The 26,286-nt window shown below is 41.1% G+C and overlaps 2 protein-coding genes across 5 annotated transcripts in view; both read right to left on the reverse strand.

The window, feature by feature from the left end:
- LOC134865632 (retinal-specific phospholipid-transporting ATPase ABCA4-like) overlaps window positions 1-16,768 on the reverse strand; it is a 39,138-nt gene extending 22,370 nt beyond the window's left edge. The window contains 13 exon segments of the mRNA XM_063885288.1: window positions 350-555; window positions 2,792-2,989; window positions 3,488-3,604; window positions 4,201-4,340; window positions 5,194-5,431; window positions 8,093-8,182; window positions 11,863-12,060; window positions 12,218-12,345; window positions 13,214-13,353; window positions 13,620-13,761; window positions 13,946-14,039; window positions 14,201-14,313; window positions 15,424-16,768. Of these exon segments, the coding sequence (XP_063741358.1) occupies window positions 350-555; window positions 2,792-2,989; window positions 3,488-3,604; window positions 4,201-4,340; window positions 5,194-5,431; window positions 8,093-8,182; window positions 11,863-12,060; window positions 12,218-12,345; window positions 13,214-13,353; window positions 13,620-13,761; window positions 13,946-14,039; window positions 14,201-14,266 (1,757 nt within the window). The 5' untranslated portion in view covers window positions 14,267-14,313; window positions 15,424-16,768.
- A 221-nt stretch (window positions 16,769-16,989) lies between these two features.
- The window catches only part of LOC134865633 (rho GTPase-activating protein 29-like), a 29,629-nt gene continuing 20,332 nt past the window's right edge, over window positions 16,990-26,286 (reverse strand). For all 4 annotated transcript variants that reach the window (XM_063885289.1, XM_063885292.1, XM_063885290.1 and 1 more), the window contains 10 exons: window positions 25,551-25,738; window positions 23,916-24,085; window positions 23,114-23,248; window positions 22,509-22,607; window positions 21,680-21,843; window positions 21,318-21,506; window positions 21,029-21,166; window positions 20,569-20,792; window positions 19,751-20,048; window positions 16,990-18,930 (listed from right to left, as the gene is read on the reverse strand). In XM_063885289.1, the coding sequence (XP_063741359.1) occupies window positions 17,737-18,930; window positions 19,751-20,048; window positions 20,569-20,792; window positions 21,029-21,166; window positions 21,318-21,506; window positions 21,680-21,843; window positions 22,509-22,607; window positions 23,114-23,248; window positions 23,916-24,085; window positions 25,551-25,738 (2,799 nt within the window). In that variant the 3' untranslated portion in view covers window positions 16,990-17,736. The remainder of the gene's footprint in view (window positions 18,931-19,750; window positions 20,049-20,568; window positions 20,793-21,028; window positions 21,167-21,317; window positions 21,507-21,679; window positions 21,844-22,508; window positions 22,608-23,113; window positions 23,249-23,915; window positions 24,086-25,550; window positions 25,739-26,286) is intronic.

Consider the following 26,286-nt stretch of genomic DNA (forward strand, 5'->3'; position numbering starts at 1 on the left):
TCGCATCTTTTTGTGTGAAAAACTTGCTTCTGCCAAAAGTTTGAAAACTACATCCCTTAAAGGATTGAGGATAGATATTTTCATCACTGCAGGATTTACTGGATAGGAGAAACGTGTTCTTTATATAAATATCTGATTCTAGATTTATTTATTGTAAAAAAAACGTGACACTTTCTCCATTTTAGGTCTTTAACACTCAAATGAAACAATCTGAGGCTGTAAGGAAAAATAAATCAAAAATCATGCTCATATACAATGAGTTACATGGAGTCAGGAGACATTTTCTTTAGGGGTCTCAAGCAAAAATCAGGGAAGTATTCACAACTAAACATCACTTGCTGCTACCGACCTGTCTTTGATCTTGTTGGTGCGCTCCACGGCGTCAATGTCCATGCGGATCTTGTACTTGACGTGCGGAGGTACACTTCTGGTCCAGGGAAATATGTCAGTGAAGACCACGCCGGCCCAAAACTTGCTCTCCTCGAGCAGGTACAAGGCCTGATGGGTCATCTGGGACTCATCCGTGTATGGAACAAACTTATCCAGATCGAGGCACTATAACCGGAGGAGAAAAAAGGTTAAGTGGGTTTTGCAGGGAGACAGGGATTCCCTCCTGGTTCTTTAAGATGTTGTGTGTGTGTGTGTGTGTGTGTGTGTGTGTGTGTGTGTGTGTGTGTGTGTGTGTGTGTGTGTGTGTGTGTGTGTGTGTGTGTGTGTGTGTGTGTGTGTGTGTGTGTGTGTGTGTGTGTGTGTGTGTGTGTGTGTGTGTGTGTGTGTGTTCAGTTGTAATTTAATTGTGAATGGGATTAGGTGAATGTGGGATTTGAACAATTATCTCCACAAGGTGATCGTACAATCTGTTGTGACTTTGTGACTTTGAGTCTATCACATCTCTATCTAAACTTGTATACTATTAAACCAGCCTGGTTACTTTTTCTTTTCTCATTAATAATGTGTGCTAAAGGACCACTCATGGTTGCAACACCTACAAGTTTCAAAACACACATTTTATGACTGCTTTCATAGATTGTTCACTCATCACTTTATATAACTTTAAAAGTAATGAGGATCGATTCCCAGCTGTCAGTAACCATTGCCCAAAAAATATCTACATCTTTACATTTCACACGCTTTGCTAATGTAGTGTACACCTTTGTTAATATTCCTAGGGGTATTAGGCTAACAGAACATAATGTAGGGTCTCAGAGATATTCCATACGATACCCTGACCTATTGATGAGGATGTGTGCAGTGACGTGGATTTTTATTCGCCCTTAACAGAACCATCTTTCACTGAGGCGATCTGTTGTCATGGGAAAATCCGAGATACTACATCTATTCTGCAGCCACACACACACACACACACACACACACACACACACACACACACACACACACACACACACACACACACACACACACACACACACACACACACACACACACACACACACACACACACACACACACACACACACACACACACACACACACACACACACAATTGGGATAACTTTCTCTCCTGCACACACACACACACACACTCTCTCTATACTACATGCGTAATTGCTATGTGAAACTCACTACCTACACACACACAAGCACGCTGCTCTCTAACCCCCCCACCCCTGTTTACGCCGTGTCTAATGTCTCCATTCACATTACTGTACAATACCCTGAGAGCCCTCAAAGAAAGCGGAGGGACCACTTCCTATTCATCTTTACGCGGCTTTACATCCACGGCACAATCATTTTCACTCTGAGATGGGCTGAGAAGAAAGACCCTCACTGATACACATGTTCCAATGGGATCTCAGTGTGAGAAACACCCCCCTGATGGAGTGAGAGGACCTAATGCTAACTGCAGCAGTTATCCTATGGGCCAATGCTAGATGACAGCTATATCTAATTGGCTAAAGCGGCCTGGGTTTGTCTGTGGGCCTCTGAAGGGTTTCGATGCTGAACTTGGAGACAAAGGGCAGATTGAGATGCCCGCGCTGATAGGGCTTTCTCAAAAAACGCAACCCCTGCCCCCTTTAAATCAGCCAAGAGGCGAGAGGGGAGGCGTGCAGGATGGATAGAGTGATTTGCCCTCTTTTATTTCACCGACGCAGGGGTCTGTTTCAATGTGGGGCCATACACTAAAACAGCATTGAGCTCATGGCAGGGGGGGTGACTCAATCCCACCTACTCCCCACTTCATCACTGGTTCCACAATGAGAGCAGGGGAGGGGGGTGACAGCAGGCTTGTTCTCCCCACCTTTCAGCCTACGGGACGGAAAAGCGGCTCTATAGCCGTGCTAAGTGGCTGCTCTGTTTCAAAGGGGCCTGGCTGCAATCTCCTGGGAGCAGACCTGAAGACTGATGCACCTGTCTGCACAGCTGAGACCGGGTCTTACAAGAAAAGACTGAACACTTAGTCCTGGGAATGTGCTACAATTGGCAAATGTTGACAGGAGCTAAGAAGAAACTAGGATTATCCCATTTTGGATATGCATCCGCCAAACAGTTTCGATACATCATGTCAAAAATGGCATTACTTCATCTTCTTATCCAATTTCATCTAACCAAAATTGTCATAATGCGCATGTTAATTCAGAGATTGAAGTCACAGTGGCCTCTACCTTAGTCCACTAAATTCTAAACATATCCTCAAGTTGTTCTTGAGATTTAGATCACAAGAATAGGATGTTTGGAGAACTGGAATCTGGCATTGCAGCGGTAAGACAACATATAGTGACCAGATAGATGGACAAACATACAGATAGGTAGACTAACTTGTGTTCCTTACCTCTCCATACTTGTTAAACATGCCTATGATCTGGTCGGTGATGTTAAAAATGTTCTTCCAGGTAACGTTGGGCATGCCCTCCTCCCTGTTTTCCTCCGGACCATTGTGCAGGAAGTTAAGAATGTGTTTGGTAGTAAGTTCAGTGTCCTGCAGACTGTTGTCCACGAAGTTCATCACTGTCGGGTTTCCCAGTGTGTCCTGCAGCGATTGAGACAGAAGTATAGTTACTTATTGAGATATTCAAGAACAAGGGCCTTTTAGCTTGCAGTATGTTGTATTTTGACAATGGAAGATGGCTTCGTGTTGGGTCATTAACATAGAAGTGGATGATGTTTATAAACTGTTGATTAGGCCGAGTAAGTGCAACCAGCTAGCTGTGAAGTTCTCTTAAGATCTCTAAAGAAATTGTGGCTTGAAACATACTTGAATCTATATCACAGATAGGTGTCCATACTTCTGTTTGCTATTGTTTGCTTTCAATAATGAATATGTTATCAGTAGGAGCTATTATAGAATTGTACTCAAGTGTCATTTTGAGCTTGAACATAATACTACACTCCAAATACTTAAAATGTACTGATAATGGCACTCTTGTTGGATAACTATAAACACTATTTATTGGCATCCAAATTGAATAATACTTAGTTACAGAATTGGTTACTTTTATGACTGCATGTGTGTGTGCAGCATTCCTACCCTGATCATGTTCATCTGTACGCTGTCGTTGAAGAAAGCCCAGAGCTGGGGTCCCAACTCCTCCCAGGCCCTGGCCATGTTCTGCAACCTCTCCAATTCCTCGAATGTAGTGTTGGCCTGCAATACACAAATACACACATTACCACAAACAGGATATCAAATTATTACACGGGGATTCAAAGGCAACAGATTGTTTCATGTGTGCTGAAATGTGCAAGAGATGATTTTATACTACTATACTGTTAGACAGTTAACAGCAATGAGATCAATACCACTTGAAAATGTCATTTATTGCACACCTTTTCAAACACCATAGATTATAAAAAAGGGAACATTCACATTAGGGCCTTATCATTTCAGGAGCTGTTTGATCAAATTCTCCCAAACAAAACTCCTCTTGAAACTGAGGTGACTGAATGCGATGTGACAGAGCGAAAAACAGTCTGTTGCTGAACCCTCACATTCAATGTATTGTTTAACTCTCCACTCCTATTCCTTTCCAGCCTCACAGAGCTGCTAGCATAAGATTGCCCCCACCCCTATCTCTCCGCCCACCTCTGTTTTGGTAGTCAGCTCATTCCTAAGAAGGGAGGGGGGTCAGATAGATAAAAACATATAGTAAAAGAAATGGGGAAGGACAGAAAATATGAGAAGAGAGACTTAAAGATAGAAAGAAAGAGGTGAGGGGCCGTGCTGGGGGTTGTCTCTCTTACACTCTTTATTATCTTGTGGACGGCAGGGGAGTTGGGGGTGTACAGGATCTTTCCCATCAGCAGGGGCTTGACTGAATTCCACACAATTTTTGTGACAGGGTTGGACTCCAGGGTCTCCATCAGGGCGTTGCAGGAGGGAGCTAATGGTAGAAAATTGCAAAAACAATGAGGCTAGAAGAAGAAAATATATATAGAAAAGGACAAACAAAAAGAGATGAAGCCTCATGTGGAACCTTCTTATGTTTCTGCACAAAGGTTAGTCACTGAGTGCTTATCCATCAGCTTTGTGATGGAGAACAAAGTCCATCTCTAATGCACTTGCATGGATTAGAAAACCTGATGAAATGTAAAACGAGCTGTGAATTCAAAGCTGTGTAGCAATTAAACACTTCTGAATAATTCTGAACAGGTTTTCAATATAAAGTGCTAAAAACATAGACAATTTAAATATTGGTAAGTGATAAGTATGCAAATTTGGATGATGATTGTGCTGTTGTTTAGTGGCTGTCCACAGCTAAACAAAAGAATAATTCATTTGAAACATCCCAGAAAATGTTTTATTAAACCTTTGGATTAAACACTTTTGCTTTCCCTTGTTGAAGTTATATTACGAAGTTGTAAATATAAAGTGTACTATCTATTTGCATAATTAACAAAACATACTCAATTAATGAATTAAAAAAGATGTATGTGGTTTGGACTTTAAAACCCAAATGTTATATGAAGAAGAGAAAAAAAGACAACAATAATGACAACAATGAAACATGTTATGAAGGAAAACATGAAGTCAGGCTTCAGACAAAAAATAATAACCAATTACTAATTGAACTGGCAGTTTAGTCATACAGAAGTATCTCACATGCTAAAAGATAAAGGGAACGTACATACAATTATTGTATTATTATATATATTATAAATGATAGCACTATATTAGTACAAAGCAGGACACGTTATAATACCTACTATAGAGAAAGTCAACACCTCTTCACTTACTGGCAGAGTCGTCATAGACATAGCTGCGTTTCTTGGTGCCATTGACCCCCAGAAACATTTTGTAGTTGTTGTCCTCATACCAGTTGAAGGACAGTACCCTGGAGCCCCCTCCCTCTGGGTATCCACAGAAGAGCTTCGACAGACTGGACATTATCTGACTGAAAGTGGGGGAGCCCTCGTTTTCAAACAAAGCGGAGACCACCTTCAGGAGATCCTGAGAGCCCTCCCGCTCCATCAGCTGTAAAAGCCAGAGGGACAGATGAATGAGATTATCTCAGTGACCAACATGTTATCTTGACCTACATTACATCTATGCATTGTCCATAACAACTTGGAGTCTACGTGTTCAAGTTAGCATGCCTACTACTTTGACTATTTGTTTTCTTCAGGTGTGGCAAAAACATTAGATGCTAACACTGAGCCACAATTCAAACTCCTTGTCTGCAGCCTGCTAACAGCTCTGTAAGGCTGTACGTGCACAGTGGTACTTTTAGCTAAATGCTAATGTAAACATGCTAACATGCTCACAATGGTAAGAGCCAACCCTCTCAGTTTTGTTTTAGCATGCTAACTTGTGCTAACTAGCGTTCAAGTCCACAATTGAGGCTTATAGGTAAATTGTTTTCTAAGAAATTAGTGCTAGAGGAAAAACCCAAGTCATACAGGTCCATCATCTAAGGCTCTTTATACAATAGTTGCTGAGATAATTCACCCAACACACATTGCCATCCCTCAAAAGTAGTCTAGCAAGGTTAAGAAAACGTTTTAAATGAAAGATCTTTGAATACAAAAGACCGAAACTTCTTCAAGAAAATGTCATGCCAGTGAAGTCCAAACAGTGTAAAACACATTGACATGTTAGCATGGAGCAAGGTGATTTAACAGAATAAGACTTTACTCACATGTCTAAGCTTGCCGACCAACAGACCAACATCCTAACAGTAGATCACAGAAAAGCAGATACGCCTTTGAAAGGTACGCAGACTAGTTTTCACCTTAATTTAAAAGTCCTTTATTCATTTCTGGTGATCAATGTGGGTTAAATGTCATCCTATCTCCAACAGGATGAATGAATGGTGAGAATGTGCTGTTAGCTTTGAGCTATTTGACCTTTTGTCATATAATTATCAACAGAGAAGGGATATTTATGTCTTTCATATTCATTCATAGTGTGTGAATGGAAAAACATAAACGATCACTAGAAAACAATAGTTTGAAAGATAAGCAGACATGTTGAACGTACGCCTGTACTCTCACGATGAGGATAGTCTGAGGGCGGCTAAATATCCTCCAATTGAAAGAACAAAAATAGCTTCATCCAAGCGCGTTTCTCCGTGCCTGTATCATTTCCTTTCTAAATAAATAGTTGGCAGTGTGTTCAAAATTGTAGTTTGGGGTTTTAGTTTTTTGGTTGGTGAGGAAGAAGTGTATCCAAAGATAAAATCAGATGATTAAATCAACCTGAAATGACCTCAAATCTGAGAAATGAATGTCGAGATGATCTCATAAGGGATCAGGTTCTCAGTGGTTTGGACGTCTCACCAGAAAAATATGTTTTTTAAGTCCTCGTCTTACAAGCAGAGCTATACCATCTCTCAACATATCAAAACACTGTAATCAAACTGCTTTTTTAGAGTTCAATCAGCAAATGACTCATTTTCTAAGCCTTTCCTCCTTCAAAGCAACGTTTTACGTGTGAATATACACATGCATACACACTAACTACACCCCTGATTTATTCACTCACTCCCTTTTCTTATTTATTATGAAACACACACACACACACACACACACACACACACACACACACACACACACACAAATTAAAAGGAAAGAGAGGTGGGTAATGAGAGCATTTGGCTCGCCTTTCTGTCACCACGGTGATACGAAGGTCCCACCTACAGGATGTGTCACCTCAAAGGAATGTCTCTCTCTCTTTGTCGACCCCCCCCCCCACACACACACACACCCCCAACACACTCTCTCTCCCACACCCTGCCTTTTAGGTAAAGATGGGACACACCAACCCCCTGGGACATACGGTAAACGTGCCGAAACACACAACACAGTCCCAGTCTTTCTGTCTCCTTTTTTTGTGTGTGTGTCTGAATTTGTAAGTAACTTCATAGGGAGTTGGCATTTTTGTGGTGCTGCCTGAATGTATAGCAACATGTATTTACGCTACAGAGTTGGCTCCCACGAGGGATTGTGAAAAGAAGTGTACACTCAATGGAGACTTTCTACCATCATGCATTGCGCTTAAGGAAAATGGCAGAAGGGGAGAGCGGTGAAGTGCAATTGAGTAAAATCCATTGTGGTGCAAAAATATGTTTGCAGAGAAAAAAAACGTGTGAGCAGATCAGCACGTTTAATGTGTGTATTTAGCGCATTACCAAGTGTCCAACAGTCGACGGTGAACATATACGTTTTAGTTGTGTCACAGCGATGATGTCATTAGAAGCTCAGGAAGTGTTTTTATTTCTCGAAAGTGTTTTATTTTATTTTGCAGATAAGCTCATCAAATAGTCTTCTATATGCAATTACACTTTTTCACATTATCTATTTGATTTCCTTTAAAACATCTACTGTATTCTCCTCATACATATAAAATAAATGAATCGATAAAGACAAATGCATGACTGTATGCCATGTGAGACACAACCTCACACACTTAGTTTATAGTGAATCCACAAAGACATATCTCTGTTGAGAGTTCACATGTGGGTTGTTACCACACTCATGCACACCCCACATTGTTGGGCCCTTCTCTCAGCCTCCTCTGTGAGCCATTCTCAAACTGGGAGCAGCGGAAGAGGCGAGCTTCCTGCAGGACTAAAAATACTGCTGCAGGACATTGCAGAAGAAGAGAGAAAGGATTGATGGACTTTGGAGCACTTACAACTTGGACCTTCTCCGAGGTCGTCTTAAGAACCCGACCCCAGTAGTGCAGGTCAATCCCCTGGGAGCTGCTGTCCATAACCTTAGGCATCTGGGGGAAACAGAGTCATAAGACACATCAGTCAAGTGATTAATATTAATACAGTTTTTGAAACAAATTTACTGATACAAATATGGGTTTTAAACAATTAGCTCTTTGTTTGTTTTTTTGTTTCAAAACCATAGATGCTTTTTTTAGGTCATGTCTCGTGATGACAGATAAACACATTCATATCTAGCAAGACACTGGCAACTCTAAGGCAAATCTAAAGCGCTTAAAACAAAATACTTCCATGAAATAATTTTTGCCCACTTCCTTGAACCATTTTTAATCTATAAGTTGTTCAATTCAATTTGTAAAACGTTGCCCCTGGACCTCCTTCAACGACTTCATCTTGGGAAACCATTAGCATTAGGCGTTAGAAAAGGCCTGGTCGGAGCAGAGTGCTGAGGGTAACGGAAACCCCGAATGCAAAGACAAACAAGCACATGCGATATCCTTCCTGCATTCCTCGCACTTGAATTTCAATGAACGAAGGATGGAGGAAGGGGTCGCAGGGGGTGAAAAGAGAGAAAGCAAAGGAAAGGGAAGGGAGGGTGTTGAGAGGTGGATGGCAGAAGGGAGTAATGAGCATAACGAGTTGTGACATGGCAGAGATCACTGTGGTTATGGGCTTTATAAAGCTAATGGGTTAAAGCAAAGATCTCCACTTAGATTCTACTATAGTACACAATGAGTGGACATACGCTTGGTTTATGAGAAGTTATAACCTAAAATTACTGGATCAGATATTGGGGGAAAACTATTATAAACCAATACGATCCATTCAGTCTCCAAATCAAAACAACTATGGTATAGGTATAGATAACCTTGAGTGGTAACTTGTTGCCTGTATTCATTCACCACTTATGTTAGATGCTATCTTTTTTTTATAACCATTTTCTTTACTAGTAACCATCTATGAAAATGTCATTGTATGAATAGTTTTGGAAAGCCCACAAAGACAACTCTTTAATATTGTTAAGGTATTTGTAAAAAATATTGTAATTTTCGTTTTCCCTCTATACTGACCCTAGTTCTGAGTGTGAGTAAAAAGAAGCAGCACTATGTTGGCTGTGAATTTCTTCCTTCAGGGCAGTAAAATATGTGTGACTTTCGATAATGACGTTATTGGATTGATATGAAACATGTAAAAGATGCATCGAGCCATCCCTAAATACAGTCAAGAAACAAAATGATGTCACATGTCTTTGATATCGACTAAATATGTTTCCTATATGTAGATTTATCATAAATCTGTGCACCAAACAGAGTGTTGCAACACGTTCCTGCAGTTTTAAAGAACAGCACTGTTTTGGACAAATGCTTTCTTACACAAATGAATTTACACATGTTTACAACAAAGTTTTTTGCAGACCATCAAGATTAAATACTTTACATGATATTTAATATGATACAGGCTTTATTGACCCTAGAGAGTACACAGTTTAACATTATAGATGGAAAGAAGTATACAGTATATATATTCTATTGAATTTAGAGAATGGAAAGAAACCTCATGCCACGAATAAAAAGAAAATAATGAATTAAAATGAATCAATTTAATTTGTATCAAGCTAATGAATTAATGACTCTAATAATGCGATTGATCATAGTCATTTAGTTCATCAATCTTATGATCATTACATAAAGCAAGGCTCTTTTACAACCCAGCTGCTCAAATGTTCAGATTGCAAATGCTGTTTTGTCCTCAAGCAAGAGGTTAAAACAACACAGCAAACAGATAACCAGGTGTTCTCTTCGGACTGCACCTGTTGGTAGTGTATTTATATGAGACGCAGCCACACGTCTTACAGAATACCTCACATGCTCCAGGCGTGGTCTGGATAAGCCCATTACAGAAACAGGCCAAGAGGGATAATGCCATAACCCGACCCTGAGCCAGTCACCTGACTCACTCAGGCTGAACCTGAACTCAGACAAGAAATTGAAGGCTGTCAAGTATAAATATAGCACAGTTTGTTGAAGTTCGATGCTTCTTTTACATTGTTTGTATTCAATTAAACATGTCGAGATGTGTCTACTTCTACTTCAAAGACTCCTTCAAGTAAATAACAAATCAAAAAGAAGAGGAAAGCTCTGTTGTTCTGCCTTTACTTTGTTTCTTGCTGTAAATACACAAGTAAACAATTTGAAAAGCTGCAATCAGCCAGTAGGCATCACATGCACTCATTGAGTCACAAGCAGCTCTTCCTGGAATAATGAGCCATCTGACGTCACGCCCCAACTCAAAACAAAATGTAACGATTCTGAGCACAAAGCAGCACTGGCACATTTGCCATCGCAAGGAAACTCACAATTCATAATACTATAGCTATTATGAAAACACTATTACAGGATCAACCTGACTGCATTATATTGCTACTTCACCAAACTTAATACAAGGTTTCTGTGCAGGTGATTGGGGAATGTCTTCTTTATCAACCCTATTATGCTCATTTTCAGGTTCATATTCATTTTTGTGTCTCTACTACGACATGTTTACATCTTACCTTTAATGCCGGAGCGCTAGGGTTACACAGTGATGTCACTATGTTACGGAAGAAAACAAATGTGTCTAATTGAAGTGTTTCAAGCAAGAGGGGAGTGTATGTCGAGAGAAACCCATGCCCACAACACTTGTTTAAAGCACTAAAAGAAAGGGAAAACCCCCAAAAAGGAAAATAGGGCCCCTTTAAGCCTCCTTTTAAATGTGTGACAGTTAGAGACACAAAACTTAACAGCATGATTGCGCTCCAACTCAAGTCACGCTGTATTTAACCATCCATCTTCGTCCTCTACAAATATTTCAGAGTACAATTGCCTAGTGACTTAAAAATATGATGTGTGTCTTTGAAGGATCAGTCTGGTGATATTTCACATTTTTCTTTCTTCAAAACCCAACACTACAGTGTAGCTTATTGCACTGTGCCTTGGAGTTCTGTGTCTGTCTATTAAAAACACATCAGTGAGTCACTCTGTTGCACTGGGTGACATCTTCACTTAACACCGTGAACACACACACACACACACACACACACACACACACACACACACACACACACACACACACACACACACACACACACACACACACACACACACACACACACACACACACACACACACACACACACACACACACACACACACACACACACACACACACACACACACACACAGTAGTGTATTTTGACTCATTGCACATACTGTACTGCCTGCTTCCAGAAGTACTAGCTTTTGCACCAAATATGTCTCCATTCACTCCTAATAAAAACACTATTATACTACTGTTAAATAAATGTTAGCTGAAACCACAGTGCCCTCCTTCAGTAGGAACAAATGGCCTTGATGCTAAGTAGCACAGACAGCACAGGGCAGCAATAAAGTATTGAGAGGCAGACCAACACGTTGCTAAGTCTGTCTGCAGAACAGGAAGAGGGACATATTTTTTCAAACAAATGCAGCCCTCAGAGGACCTGTCAGTGGAAATAATGACTGCCATGTCAAGTAAACACAAGGAGGAAAGGATGGATCGAAGGGACAACATCCACTTCACTTTACTTTAACAGGAAGCAGTGAAGGTCGTCGAAAATACAGGAAATTATGCGATAAAGAGTAAATGAATGACGCACCATTGTGTATAATAGATAGCAGTGACATTCTGAGTATTTGTTTAAAGCACAACTCACCAGTTTGAAGATTTTGAAGAAGTCCACATTAGCATACAGGACATCCTCTATCCTCTGCAGCCTCTGCTGGTTGAGGGCACACATGGCGTTGCGGACCCCGTGGAGCCCCATGCGACTCGGGAAGATGATGAAGCGGTCGAGCAGAGCCTGGCTGCATGCGATGTCTTTCAGCTGCAGGTCCGGGATACCATACGCAAACTGGGGGAAATAAGAAGAAGAAGAATACTGGGTTTATCGCTGGATCTGTCTCAAAGATTCAACAAATAGCATTACAATGAAATCTTAAGATTGACAAACTACAGAAAAGCATGTTAGTCCTTTAGTATTCTTTTGAAATGAGCTTCTCCCACTGCACCTGTTCCAGTCGTATTTCTGCATTGACGAACTGGTAGACTATAGACTCAGAGAGGCCAGCGTTTTGTAAAAGGAAGGCAGTGAAATTCTCATCATCCTTCAGAATATCATCTAGCTTCAGCCCACGTCCTGTATGAGACATCAAGAGCAGACATAGTGAAAGGTTAGAGCAACTTAATATAATATTGACTAAAGTATAGTCTGGACTACAGAGGAAAGGATTCACAGACCGGCAGGGGAAAAAAAGTCCAGCAAGACGATGTGTGTTAAACTCATATCACTGCAAGCACTTGTGAGGTCATTTCAAATACAGTAATATTCAGAATGATAATACTATATTAATATGGACAATCCTGAACGATCACAATAATGTGAATATGAGCAGGAAATAACAGAATAAGATAATTAAGGAAATTGATACACCATGGGAAAATAATTCAGTAGCGGTAACATTCAAATGATTACCTCTGTAATAAAATATGAATAGATTAAGTGTATATCCAGCAGTTGGAAATGCAACACATGAAGGATTACTGCCATTGTAAGCAAAATGGCCTGACATTTAAACTGAGACGCATTGCTTTTCAAATAAAGAGAAAGTGAGGACGTGCTGTGACGAACACTAGACATGAAACACCAACACAAAGAGGATGTGTCGGAAACCAAACAAACAAAAAGGTTTAGATGGAAGTGTTGTATAGGTTCCCTGTCAGGTAAAGTTAAGAGTTTATAAAAGCTTTAGGAAATAAACTTTTGAGGGGAAATGTTGTTTACCTTTGGTTTTGTATCAAAGACTGATGTTTATGCTTTTATTTTAGTGTGATAGGGGAGAGAGACAGGAATCAAACCAGGGTTGTTTACACCCTTGTGGTTTGTTCCCTACCGACTCGGCTCTCTGTTCATCCAAAATCGTTGCCTCTTCTGATAACAGAGATCAGAAAAAATGCTTCTACGTACTATTTTACACATAAAACAAGTGCTTCTTTCTCTGCTTTACCTAACACCACAGATGGGTTGTTGCGTAACGTTTCCATGAAGTTTGAGAAGGACGAAATTTCCTGCCAAAGACCGCCGAGCTCCTGGACGTCCCTATCCTCCAGCAGAAGCTCCTGGATATCAACGTAGAATCGTGCCAATCTAAAATCAAGTAGAAAACCCACAATTAATTATTCTAATTAGTTACCATTTCTAGATTATATACAATGATATAGTGCATTACCTCATTCCATTGAAGCCTATCATCTGTAATCAGCGCTAGAGCACTAGGGTCTAACTCTGGTTTAATTGTCAGATTATAATGAAACTATTTTTAAATCCCTGACAGTGAACAAATCATGAAATTACAGCTTTATGAGGTTCTATGGAGGTTTCTTAGGTTTTAGAGATGCTTTGATGTGTCTTACACTGAGTCATTGTAGTTGGAGACAACGCCCGGAGACTCTCCTCTGGTGGGATATCTGAAGCAGGGGTTGTTGACGTTGCAGAAGATGCCCTGGATCCACGGCAGAATCCCCGCTGAAGGCATGGCCTTGTTTGGGAAATGACCTGAAGAAACAGACAACTCAGTTATGAAAAAGTGAAGGCTCGTAAAGTGATTTTAAAAGAGTTGCCTCAAGGTTAACATGTGTTATTCCCTCCAGCAATTTCACATTAGCGTTGCCTCTTGACTCTTGAATAATTTGTTTAAAGGGACCACTTAAATAACTTGTTAAAGAAGAGTGTGTCTTACATTCATGTTGCTGGTACAGTGGATTGGCCTTCCTCAGCCACACCAGACCAACAAATAACAACACAGGCCAGCAGATCTCAACGATGAAGCGGACCTGGACAGAAACAAGTAAAGTGGGATTTAAAAAACACAGAAAAGGTTAGAAATCTGTAACATTTGATTTAATCCTGAAACGTATCATATTCAGAGAACGCTGTAGTGTGTGGTGTTATTTTTATCCTCAGTTTTTTCTGACTACTGTCACATAAATAATACCTTCTGCCTCTTGCGGAGGGTCCAATTTTTCCACAGTAACAGGCGGATTTGAGAGCCTGTCTTCATTGCTCTGCAGCTTCACCCCTGGAAGGGGTCATCAGACTGTGACAAACCTGCGGATACACAACGCTCCATCAGCGACCACACACTGCTGTTTACTTCTCACAGACGGTTAAAATTGTACAAACATAGCAAGGTTAACCCAGAAAGAAACAGGACAACAGTTATTGGGTCTGGTACTGGGACCACTAGGAATTTCTCATTATTACCCGAAATATTTATATGAAAATGTATATTACACTGCATGGTCGAGTATTGTTAGTTTTTGTTTGGTTGTTGCTTTTTCAGAAGTCTATTTTCAGTCTACTTCTATCAATCAATCCTATGATTTAGTGAAATCGAATTTATAAAAAACCGATATGGGATTTGTCTTGAGTTGCACTGACACACTCTGGCTTTAGTTTTGGACTTGACTGACACAAACTTGACTTTCCTTGGCCTTAGCATTCATTTGAATTTGTTTTAGGTTGTCATGCCTACATCCTTCGACGGACCATCTTAAACTTGCAAAACACACACCCTGCTGAAGTGCTCCTGAGCAAAACACTACCACCCATTAAGGTGTGCTATTCAAGCCATGATGAGAGAAGGCATTTTCTCTACAGGAAAATAAAAGTAAGTCAAACATTATCACAATAATTAAAATGCAGTCGAGGTGATTCATGAATTCAATTTGCACCTGCTCTACCGTACAGACCAAAGGACAAACTCATTTTCAAATTGAAAACAACTTCAAATGCCAATCACATCTACAGGTTGTCTGCAGTGGAGCTCAAGAGAATGTCAGACATGAAGAGTAATTTGTTCAGAGTGACATGTCAAATAGATTACCGCAGCCTAGCAGACTGAGGACAAAAATACCAGAAAAACAAAAGGACACCGAGACTATAAGAGGAAAGTGAAGGCTTGCTTTATGTCTGACTTCTCTGAAATAACCTTAATATTACTCCAACAGCAGTTACACATAGCAGGACTTCCTCGCACAGAATGTGTAGAAATGTAGAAAAAACTAAAGTAACAATACAAGAAGCCATAAGGGGAAAACATTTTAAAAAAGCATCGACAGGCATCTCTTTTTATTTACCTTTTCATTTAAAACAGTAATTAGCTATTATTAAGCTGTCAGCGTTTACATCCTTTAGTCAATAAAGCAAGTTCCTTACCTCTTATGGAATAATGTAAAAGTCGTACGACATCTAGAGAAATAGGTTCACAAAGCAGCTGAAGTAGTGCAAAACATTAAGCAAGGTAAAAGAGCTGTGTACGTCTCCTGGCTGCCCACACTCTCTCTCTCCTCTGCCTGCAGGTCAGCTGCACTCCTAATCTGATTGCTCTAATCTCCCAGCTCAACATGGGCAGGCAAAAAAAAGACAACAGTCATCCATTTTGAAGCAGAATTAGGTGGATATCTGCTAGAGAAGAAAGGAGGGATGGGGAGGAAGGACTGCCCTGTGCTGAGAGGGGTTACAGGATTGATAACAGTAGGAGCTAAAAGGTCTGTTGAAATGTCCATGAGCAAGATTTACCTGCAGTTACTGTCTCTGCAGGAAAGTCCTCCAGGTTAACAACTTCAAATATATTTTTTGACGCAGTTAGCTGAGAAACTCAGAGGTGTTTTTGTGTCATACCCGTCTGACATGACTCGACGAGATGGAGGAGACGCGAGTGATTAGGTTTGGAGAATGTGGAGCCCTGACAGTTTGACATTAAAACCACTTGAATCCTGCGGTGAACTGTGTGAAAAACAGACATGCTGAGCTGAAAACCGATGTAAATTAAAGGCTTAACCCCGCACAAAGCTCAGTGTAAACCATGTCACACAACTCCAATTTGTCAATCTCACATCTCAGAAAACTATAACAAAAAATCTCACAGGATCCATGGGTTAAATTAGGGCTGGCCGATGAGCAGAACATCAAATATTATAATATATTTGACTTAATACATCAATATTGGGACAATATTATAGGGATGGTGCTTTTAGAAAATATTGACAATGAAAGAATCATTAATAATGTGGAGAAGTTTGTAAAAAGTGGTTGATTAGTCGATGGACTGCAAATGATTGGCAAAAATGAAGTGATTTTCACAGCATTTTCTTGGCTCTTGACATTTGATTTCACAATTTTTTCTGGTGGGGACACTTTTCAGATATAAAAAAACACATCTGCATTAACAAACAATACACACATACATACTGTATGCTTACAATACTTTTTCATACGCTGATGCAAAGCTATTCGCTATTCAATTGTTACTAACATTTAATGTGACGCAGGTCCAAACTGCAACACTTGGGTTACCAGAAATGCACCCAAGAAGTGTGAACAGGCCTCCAGATGTACATGTTCCCTTGTGTAAATAAACCTTCTCAAAAAAAAGGTGTACAATAAGCTATTCCCAGATTTTTTTAAACGAATGATCCTAATGCAAAGTGGTGGCGACAAAATTGGCCATTTCCAGAAGTGGTGTACAATTGTCCTCAGTGTCCCCAGTATAAATGACGCCTATGGTTTCATAGAAGAAGAACTTAACGGATAGTGAAAATAATCAGCCCTATATCTGCCACTTTTCCACTGTTTCAAACTCCAAGTTGTCCAATACAGCCATGAATTTGAATAGGATTCAATGTAAAAAAGGACACAGAAATGTGGTCAAATAAAATAATGAAGACCTAAAAAACACATCCTGGTTCTCTGAGGTGTTGAACAGAAAAAAGAAAAAGGAAGTAACATTTAAAAATACATGTTTAATTTGCAGCAATCACTGTTGCATGTCATTTTTTTCGGTATGGTCACAATAATGCAATGGAACAAAAGGACTGACAAACATGCAGTATGTATGAATGGATATAAAAAAACGTAAACAGATACATAAGGTTTACATACTGAGAAAAGATGTACCAATCACAGGCATCAAAAGGACTCATTTAAAAGATAAATGTTGAACTCTTTCAAATTAAAAACCTCAGCTTAAAAAATACTTCCATCTGTTCATTGAAGGATAAAAAATAAGCAAGAATTAACATAAAAGGCACATCAGAATTGGAACCTGCGTTAAGTGCATTGTGTGATTACAATGAAAATATAATTTCATAACAAATCAAACGTTGAACAGGAACTAAGAGGTTCAATTAAAACAAGTACAATTATAGACTTAGAATACTTTAGAGAGTTGTCATGTTGACAAATCTTTGACCAAAAATTGGATAATTCATGTGTTTATAATTTAATAGCATTGAGAGTTCGATGTTGGCATCACTCTTTTTAATGTGTGTGTTCTGAATGCTTGGGAGAGGAGCCTGTTGACTTGAACATGTAAATACAATATATTAGTACTTATAACACTTTCATGGTTTGTTTTCACAGGCCTACATTTCTCCCACTCAGCTTGTATTATAAAAACGTCTTCCTTTGTGTACACTATGGCACAGATACATTTATATTTACAGATATAATATGTGGTTTTTTTTGGCGTCAGACAAAATGAGCCTCTCTGTGTTCGAGCTCCTGCATCCGCCGAGGGCGCAGTCTTTGGTACACGGGTTTGGTATCGCTGGGACTGAGATCGTCCGGGCTACTGGGGGGTGGGGACTGCGGGGGCGAAAGGCTAGCAGAGGTCGAGACCCCGGGGTCAATGGCGCTGTTGGTGGAGTCCTGTGTCTGGAGCCGAGGAGTCAGTGGGGGGCTCGTTGACAGGGCAGGGGTTGGGGTGACTACCTGGGTAAGGGTGGAGGGGGCGAGGGATGGACTAGTGGTGGTTGTGGTGGTGGTGACCGTGGTAACAGTTGTAGTCCAGTTTGGAAGCGTCCTTGCTCGGCTGTTAAAAGAAACGGGGGGCTTGTAGAAAGTTCCAGGAGGAGGCTGCAGAGTTCTTGGCGCCCTGAGAGTTAGCGGAAGTTTTGGCGAGCTGCTAGCCTCGCTGACAGAATTATCCGAGTCATTTTCCCTTTTAGAAATCCAGACCGGCTTTGACATTGCGTAAGGGTTGGTAGAGAACATGTTGCTCCCACTACTTGTAGTAGGAACTGTAGATGTTAGCGCTGGGCTAACCGTAGCTGTTAGCGCTGGGCTAAGAGTGACGGGCATCGTTGCCTTCACAGGTTGTATTCCAGAGCTGGCAGGTGGCAGGTTGGCCACAATCTTAGCAGTCCTGGGTGTGACATCATAGTGCTTGTACTTCCTGTCCCACGTTCTCCTCTGCATGGAATGTGTGTCGATGAAAGGAGTGATGTAGTAGGTGCTAACTCTCGATGAGCCACTTTGGCGGGCCTTCTCTGGCTCTGGTATCTCCTGAATGGGTTCAGTGACGCGTTCAGAGGAGCATGGATCATCTTTAGCAGCAGTGTTACGGCAATTCCTCTCGCTGATCTGGGCGGGGTTGGGCAGGCGTTCTAGCGGCATGCTGATTGGACGAGACACATATCGGGTGCGCTGGGTGCGGAGCTGGACCTTTGGTGGGGCAGCGGTGGTGGAGGGTGAGGTGGAGCTAGGGCGGCCAAACACTAAGGTGGACCTCTGCATATCCCCTTCAGCGGAGGTCTGGAGCCCGTTGAGTCTGTCCGAGACCAAGTCCTCCGTTCTGTCTGTTCCTGGCTGCACCTCCTGAATCTCATTCACGATGTGTGAGGAGGGGATCACTGACGAGTGTCTCTTGTACACTTTGGCACTCTGGAGAAACAAAAACAATTAGATTAGAATCTTTTAACCAGACTTTAATCCATTTTTAATTAAGGTACCCTAGCTTTAATAATGTAAATGCACATTATTACATATATTATATCATATAATATTTAAAAATATCTTTAAACAAGTCTTGCGGGACGCAGGATAACTAAGTGGTAAGAGCTGGCGGCTCAATTGCAATGTCCGCTGCCACACACACGGGTTCGAGCCCGAACGAGTTTTAGGCAATGTCCTCCCTCTATCTCCCCCTTTGAACTGTTCAACTGTATTAAAAGGCACTCTCTGGCCCAAAAAAATATCTTCTAAAAAAAGGTAAATCAATCAAATAAGTCTTCCAATGATTCAGCCTTCCCAAACTAGATGCAGCAGAATCGTATTGTCTTTTTTTATTCACGGAATTCTACTTTTTTTCCAAACCTGGTGCCTACTACAGCTGCACTGGTTAGGTAACTGCTTACAATTTATTGTAACTTTTATAAACCCATGGAAGAACATGTATTTATAGCCCCTGAAATATGGAGTTTTTCTGCTTTTCTTTTCTTTGACTCGTCTGTTGATCGTTGTTTCGAATGCAGCCTTGAGGTATTAGCCTCTAACAGAGGTATGGTCAGCTCACTTCTTTCTAACTCTAACCTCCAGAGTTTTTCTCTTCATTTCAAACATGAAGTCTTATCAGACCTCACACAAAAGCCTTCACACAACTTTATATTGAAACATTTTTCCACTTAACTGCTCGTACTGTTAAGACATTCTCTAATATATGATATGAGAGCAGCATTAGTCAGAGCCTTAAATCCCTCCTCACCTCTTTGATATCCATCAGGGAGGTGGAGTGTCTGCTGAGCCGCTGCACCTTCTCTTGGGGGGTGAGTCTAGGGGAGGCCTGGCCGGATGTGATGTCAGAGCCGGGCAGAAGCGACACGTCAAACACCGTGTGGAAGTGGCGCACCAGCAGCTCCACCATCAGGGCCTGGTAGGGGTAATCCACCAGCGAGGACAGGGACACCTCAGCATCTGTCTGCCGGGGCTTGATCAGCGTGGGGCCGTAGATTATACCCAGGTTACTCGCCGTCATCTTGTTCTCCTCCGCCTGCTCCGTCACTCTGTGGGAGTAAGGGGGTGATGACATTTATCAAAGACATTCTTCTGGTATTTTTTAAGTATTTTGTCTTGGTTGTAAGTACAGACTTCGTGTCAGATTCAAAGCTAGACTGACATTCTGCAGATCAATATTTTTGTAAAACTTTAAACCTGGCAAGATGGGAGTAAAGGTTTCACTACACAAGCTTCAGTGACAACAGTCTAAATAAAACCTGCCTCGAAAGCTTCCAACCAGAGCCCGTTTCTGACATGTGATTATTTGTAAGTGTCTGCAATTACGCCTTTATTTAAATGTAAAGGACCTAAGACCAGAATAGTCATTCTAAAAATATTGCTGCTGGAACCAGATCTCAAAACTGTGAATAGATCTCTGAATAGAGCATGTTTATTACGTGTGTTTGTCGTACTTCCTCTATGCTATAGGGAAGTCTCTATTTCCCGTTGTGTCTTATGAGGAAGTTTGTGTACAGACAAACAGAAATCCTTACAATGAGCTAGCATGTGTGTGTTAACAGCCCTTACTTGTGTAGGTGAGCTACAAGGAAGCGCAGAGTCCTGTAGTTGGCTGTAGGCAGCTGGCGGAGAAGGTCTCTGATCTTGAAAAGGACTCTGTTGAGCTGGATGCTGGCCCCCCCCTTCTCTCCTGTCGGAGGTTTATCTACCTCATCCACAATCACTCTCTGGCACTCTTTGGCCAAGCCGATAATGTCGTTGTAGTATCGATACAGGATCAGAGGCTCTGGCAGCTGTACAACGAAGGGAAACAGTGATGTGTTTAAGAAATGTTAACTGCTAGTGTATGAATACCTAATAACATTTTTATTTAAAACAATTACAAACAAAAGAGTAAAAAGCTCACAAACTACATCTACAGTTCTCAGCATCTCCAATCACCTGCCTTTTTTAAATAACTCATTTATCACTAAAGTTACCCATTATTTACGGTATATTATTAACTTTCTGAGACCATTTTTAGACCCACCTGTCTCAGGTAGAGTTTGAGGACGTTGCCGATATCGTGAGGAGAGAGGTCAGACAGCTCCACCAAGTCCTTCCCGTTTTCAAACGCCTGACAAAGCTTCTCTACACGTGATTTGGCTCCATTCACACGATAAATCCCCTGTGAAAAAAAAAACAGGAAAAGGATTGGTAACATTTTACTATGATCATCATTTTAAATGAATGATATCTGCGATGTGTGTGGCTTGAAAACTCTATCATCCAAGATAAAAAGATGAGCAATTTCACTGTGAAAAAAAACCTCAGTTTACCTTGATGTTGAGGGCTCGACTCTCAATCTCAGACGTGCACTTCTTGATGATGAAAGGGATGCCATCTGGGCTGTTCTTCGCTGCTTGTGTAAAGTCGATACCAAACAGCTGAAGTCTGCCTTGCAGCTTTTTATGGCCACACTGGATAGCAAGCGTTTCTAGACATTTCTTATGGCAGGCGAGGGAGCACTGAGGGAAAAGAAGAGTTCAATTTAGTTATATGGAGTGGCCAATTGATTCACCCTTAGATTAAACAAATTCCTACAAATTAAAAAGTATTTTCCATGTCCTGTTAATGGATTCTGCATACACACAGCGCCATGAGCATTTTAACAGCTTAAGAAAGACTATATGTACTGTACCTCCTCACACTCCGCTCCATGGAAAACCACCAGGCTGTCACACTCCCTGCACTTAGATGGAGCTCGTAGTTTTCTCAGCTTATGGGTTTGAGAGGCTTTGGACATCTGAGCATTTCTGAAGGGACCCGGAGAACTGGCTGTCTCCGTCACCATCTCTGCCAGACCTGAAAATCAGAACCAAAGATGAGGAAACATGCTGGTGGCTTCCAGTTCCTGTTAGTTTGAAGGCAAAACAACTGAAACTCTGTGAGGGCAACTAAGAAGCCTTTGTTCACGTCACCTCATTTATTTTAATTTGGATTAGTTCACATTTACTAATCTCAGACCCCAAATCAGAAAATGAGTATAGAAATAAGCCAGAACAAAAGATTAACTTAAGATATGAAAACAGAATAGGGTTGGGCACCTCAACTCCTTGTCATATGCCTTTAGGAACTATTATATCATGTGAGGATGTCATATGATATTTGTTTTTTATGCACACAAGTACAGGTCAGTCCACAAAAAACGATTAAAAAATAAGGTCAAATAGGAGAGCTACTTCGCAGCTTCGATTCTCAATGAGAAAATAGACATGCACACCGACTCAGAGAGCTCCTCACGATATAAAGGAAGTGTGAGCTGAGGTCATGTGGCCAAACTAACATGACCCCAATCTGTGTAGCTCCGTCAAGTGTAAAAGCATTTTAGCCGAGCGAAACCCCCTCAGTTTGTCTTTGTATCTGCCATAGCTTCCCTGACACACAACACACTGCCTGCGCTACCTGCCTAGAATTGGTATATGTACAAGTGTGCGTCTGCCCGGGGGAAAAGGGGTCACGCGCCTTACCGTTGTCTGAAGGCGACGGTTGCTCCCTCTCATCCAGGTCATCCGCAGAAGACATGGTGCCGGTGGAGGGAGTCCTCGGCAGCCGTCTTTTGAAGTCACCTGACAGTACATACACAGGTCATGAATTTTTGTGCATAAAAATATTGAGAGACCAATTTAAAAGCACCGTTTTATAACAGGACAATATCCCGCTGCAGTACAGAGAACAGAGAAGCTATTGTTCTGCTACGTGTGTTCATGCGGGGTTTTATATAACAAAGCTTAGCACGGTGTGGCGAACAGTTTCAGCTGTAGAGGGAAGTGCACTTAGAGATGAGTAGTGAGTGTGTCTGTTGTACAAAGAGGAAGTTACACTAAAACAATTAGAATTAGAATAAATACATAACATGCAGATACTTTTACCCCTGTTGTGATTTCGATATAAAAATATCAGGCTATTTTCAGTTTGATTTTTATTCCTGTCTTTATCATCTTTAATAGTTTGGGTGTTTTTCCAAATTGATTTCTTGATCTCATCGACTCAAATGATTCCTAACTTTGTCGCATGTATTTATTTAATAGCATTTCACAAATTCACCTCACCCTGGAACATGAAATCCTCTTACCTGGACTGGCGGTTGGGGAGTCCATGGACCTGGACTCACTGCTGCCTCCCGCACTCTCCGAGTCGCTGCACATCCCGCCCTGGCTGCCCTGAGTACCGGAGGCCCAGGCTCTCAGTGTGGCCTGGCTTCTCAGCGCTGCAAGGAAACATAAAGACCACCAGTCACACACACAACGGAATAAGAGAAGAAAAAAATCCAGCTCAAAAGCAGCTTCCCGTTAACGGATATTCTTAGCATTGGTTTTGGTTATTTCTAGGCAGGTCACACGTATATTCTGGACTTATGACGCGTAAGCTGCACACAACGGTTTTGATTAAGTCCTGAGAACATTTCCATGACTCAGAACCCAGGGCCAGACCCTGAAAGTAGTTAGTCTGACCCACAAAAACACCTGCGAGCTTCAGCAACAGTCATTTGGGGGTTTGGGAATCAGCCACGATGCAAAATACTATATACAGCTGCGGAAATAATTAAGAGACCACTTCAGCATCATCAGTTTCTCTTGTTTTATTATTTATAGATATGTCTTTGAGTTAAATGTATTTCTATTTTATTTTATTGTATTCTCTAAACTACTGACAACATTTCTCTTAGTTGGAATTCAACAGACACTGGACTGGCTGCCTTACTTGTAGAGACAAAGATTTAAGACAGGTTTGGAGTGGTCTCTTCATTTTTTCCGGAGCTGTATATTCAGGTATCAAATATGATCTTCTCTTAAATTCTGCAGTTATTCACAGCAACGCTTAAATTCATAGTGTTCCGTTGAGTTGAAATCAGTATTTTCTAAATGAAGGAGTACCTTGTATGTCGGTGCTGCTGTTGGACCTCCCCTCGCTGATCTTTGCAGAGCGGTTAAGGGCACAGTCCGCCTCGTCTCCGCTCAGCACATCACCAGAGTAGATGGATGCCTGCGACAGGTTGCCATGGGAGGAATGAGAGCTGCCCACAGACCTTTTGTTGAACACAAACCTGGGGAAATAAAGTCAGAATCAAAGGTTACGTGATGAAGATTTATATTGTTCCAAAGTTGCTCGAATTTGATTTATTACCGTGTGTTTGTGTGGGGAACTGACATGCGACTAAACTTTTACTTCTCAAGGCACTGAGACTTTTGGATTTCAGTTTCTGGCAGATAATCTGTTTTGCTACCACCCACCCCCAAGACTACAAGCAGCACAGTTGGAGCAGTGTTTTGAATAAGCAAGCATTTACTGACATTATGTTACCCCTTCACAACACACATGTAGCACCTTTGCTCTATTAAGTGAGCCAATTCATTTCATTGGAAGAACATTAGCCCTTTTCTGTCTATTACAGGCTAACCTAAGCTGTTCTAGAAACCCCCCCCAGATCTTTTGTAATTCCATAGTTGCTAACAGATGTTAATAAAAGCCATGAAGTCAAAAAAGCTCTATTTTATTTGTTGGACGCCACTTCAAAGAGTTTTATGAAATGCAAATTGTGCCTAAGGCATAACTAAGAGTGAAAGAGAGGATTAGGAACAGAAACTGAAATAAGCCCAGCTGTAGACCATTGCAACATATAATGTCACATGAAACACGTCAGTGGCTGCACAATAATGGAAGCACTAAAGCATTAAATTCCCTTTTTAATCCACAAAGTGTTTTTACAGCAGTGTCAACACTTGTGATTCACACTTAACTGTACAAAATACAATAAAATCATCAATCTCACCGTTAACTTAGCACTGAGAAAGTGAAGCCTTGCTTGTTTTTCTTAGTGGTAATGAGTATGTGTGTGTATGGGAAGCAGATTCTGACACTGCTTTTACAATCTAAGTCTTAGGGACAACCGAGAGCCAAACTCTCACGCTCACAATCTCCCCCGCTGCATTCAGCCTGCGCCACAGATATTTCCTGAGGAAGGGCAACAAATTCAACACGCATTCTGTCTCTCCTTGACTCTCTCTCTCTCGCTTCCTCCCACTCTGACTCACTGTTACCTTTGCTGAAAGAAGAGATTTTAAAAAGAGTAACATGAAGATGTTTTGAAACACTCTCCTCTAGGAATTAATGTTTAATAAAAAAAAGAACCTGAAACTATGACAGTGACTTTTTCACATTATGGCCTCATGTGCAACAAGCTGACATGTCATATCAAGATTCAAGAAGCTTTATTTATCCCGAGGGAAATTGAGGAAGAGCAGAGAGGCAGCCAGGTACCCGGCGCCAAGGGAGCAGATAGAGGACACCTCGGCAGTGGCCTAGGAGGAGAACTGGCACCTCTCCAGCTACCAGCTCACTCCATATTTTTTTTGGTCCGATCGGGACGTGAACCGGCGACCCTTCGGTCCCAAGACCAAGTGCCTACTGACTGAGCCACTGCCGCCCTACCTATCAAAATTGAGTTTAGCATAGCTTGAATACTGAGATCTTTTCCCAGAATGTTACAGTAAATCCACAGTTCGTGGTACCTGGCATTGTCGGAGGAGGTAGAGTCTGAGTGCAGACGCTCTTTAGGCAGGTTTTTGGGCAGGTTCCGGACAAACTCAGCATAGCACTCGCCCGGTTCGTACAACTTGGTGCTCTCACTCAGAGCCTGGTAGTGTGCAGGGAGTGACACAGTCTGCGCCTGCTGCATCTGAAACCAGTTCACCGTCACCTGAAGAGAGATGGATTAGTTTGATGAATGGGTGAATGACTCATTGAATTAATGAATAAAACAAAAGGGAAATGAACACTTAAGTGATTAGAAGTAGATACAAAGATACACATTTATTTTATTAACTGTAGCTTATGTTACTTCAATTTAATATAAACAATGCTTGACAGATTTCTAAAACCTGTTTTCACTATTAGTAATATTTACAGTACATGTCTAATGGGTGGGTATGTGATTATATAAGATTGGAATGTGTTTTTTTTGCCCATAAATGCCTTCAATCTAGCTTATCCATGCACATGTTTAGCTGGAGGTTCTCTGCAATCTTAAAAATAAACATAAAAGAAATATTTTGGCCCCAAAAGCTGCCAAACACAAGAAGAAGTAGCATTTAAGGCTGTAGACAAACATATACAGTTTACATGTATTTACATTTGTTGTGGAAGACTATGAGAAATGCTTGTTTCTCTACATATTCTAATTTGCTTTCAAACATGGATTAAGTGTTTTTGTTTTTCAAATAAATAGAAATGTGTGTCTTGTGTTTA

The sequence above is a fragment of the Eleginops maclovinus genome, chromosome 6 (genome assembly GCF_036324505.1).
Source record: "Eleginops maclovinus isolate JMC-PN-2008 ecotype Puerto Natales chromosome 6, JC_Emac_rtc_rv5, whole genome shotgun sequence".
NCBI lineage: Eukaryota > Metazoa > Chordata > Actinopteri > Perciformes > Eleginopidae > Eleginops > Eleginops maclovinus.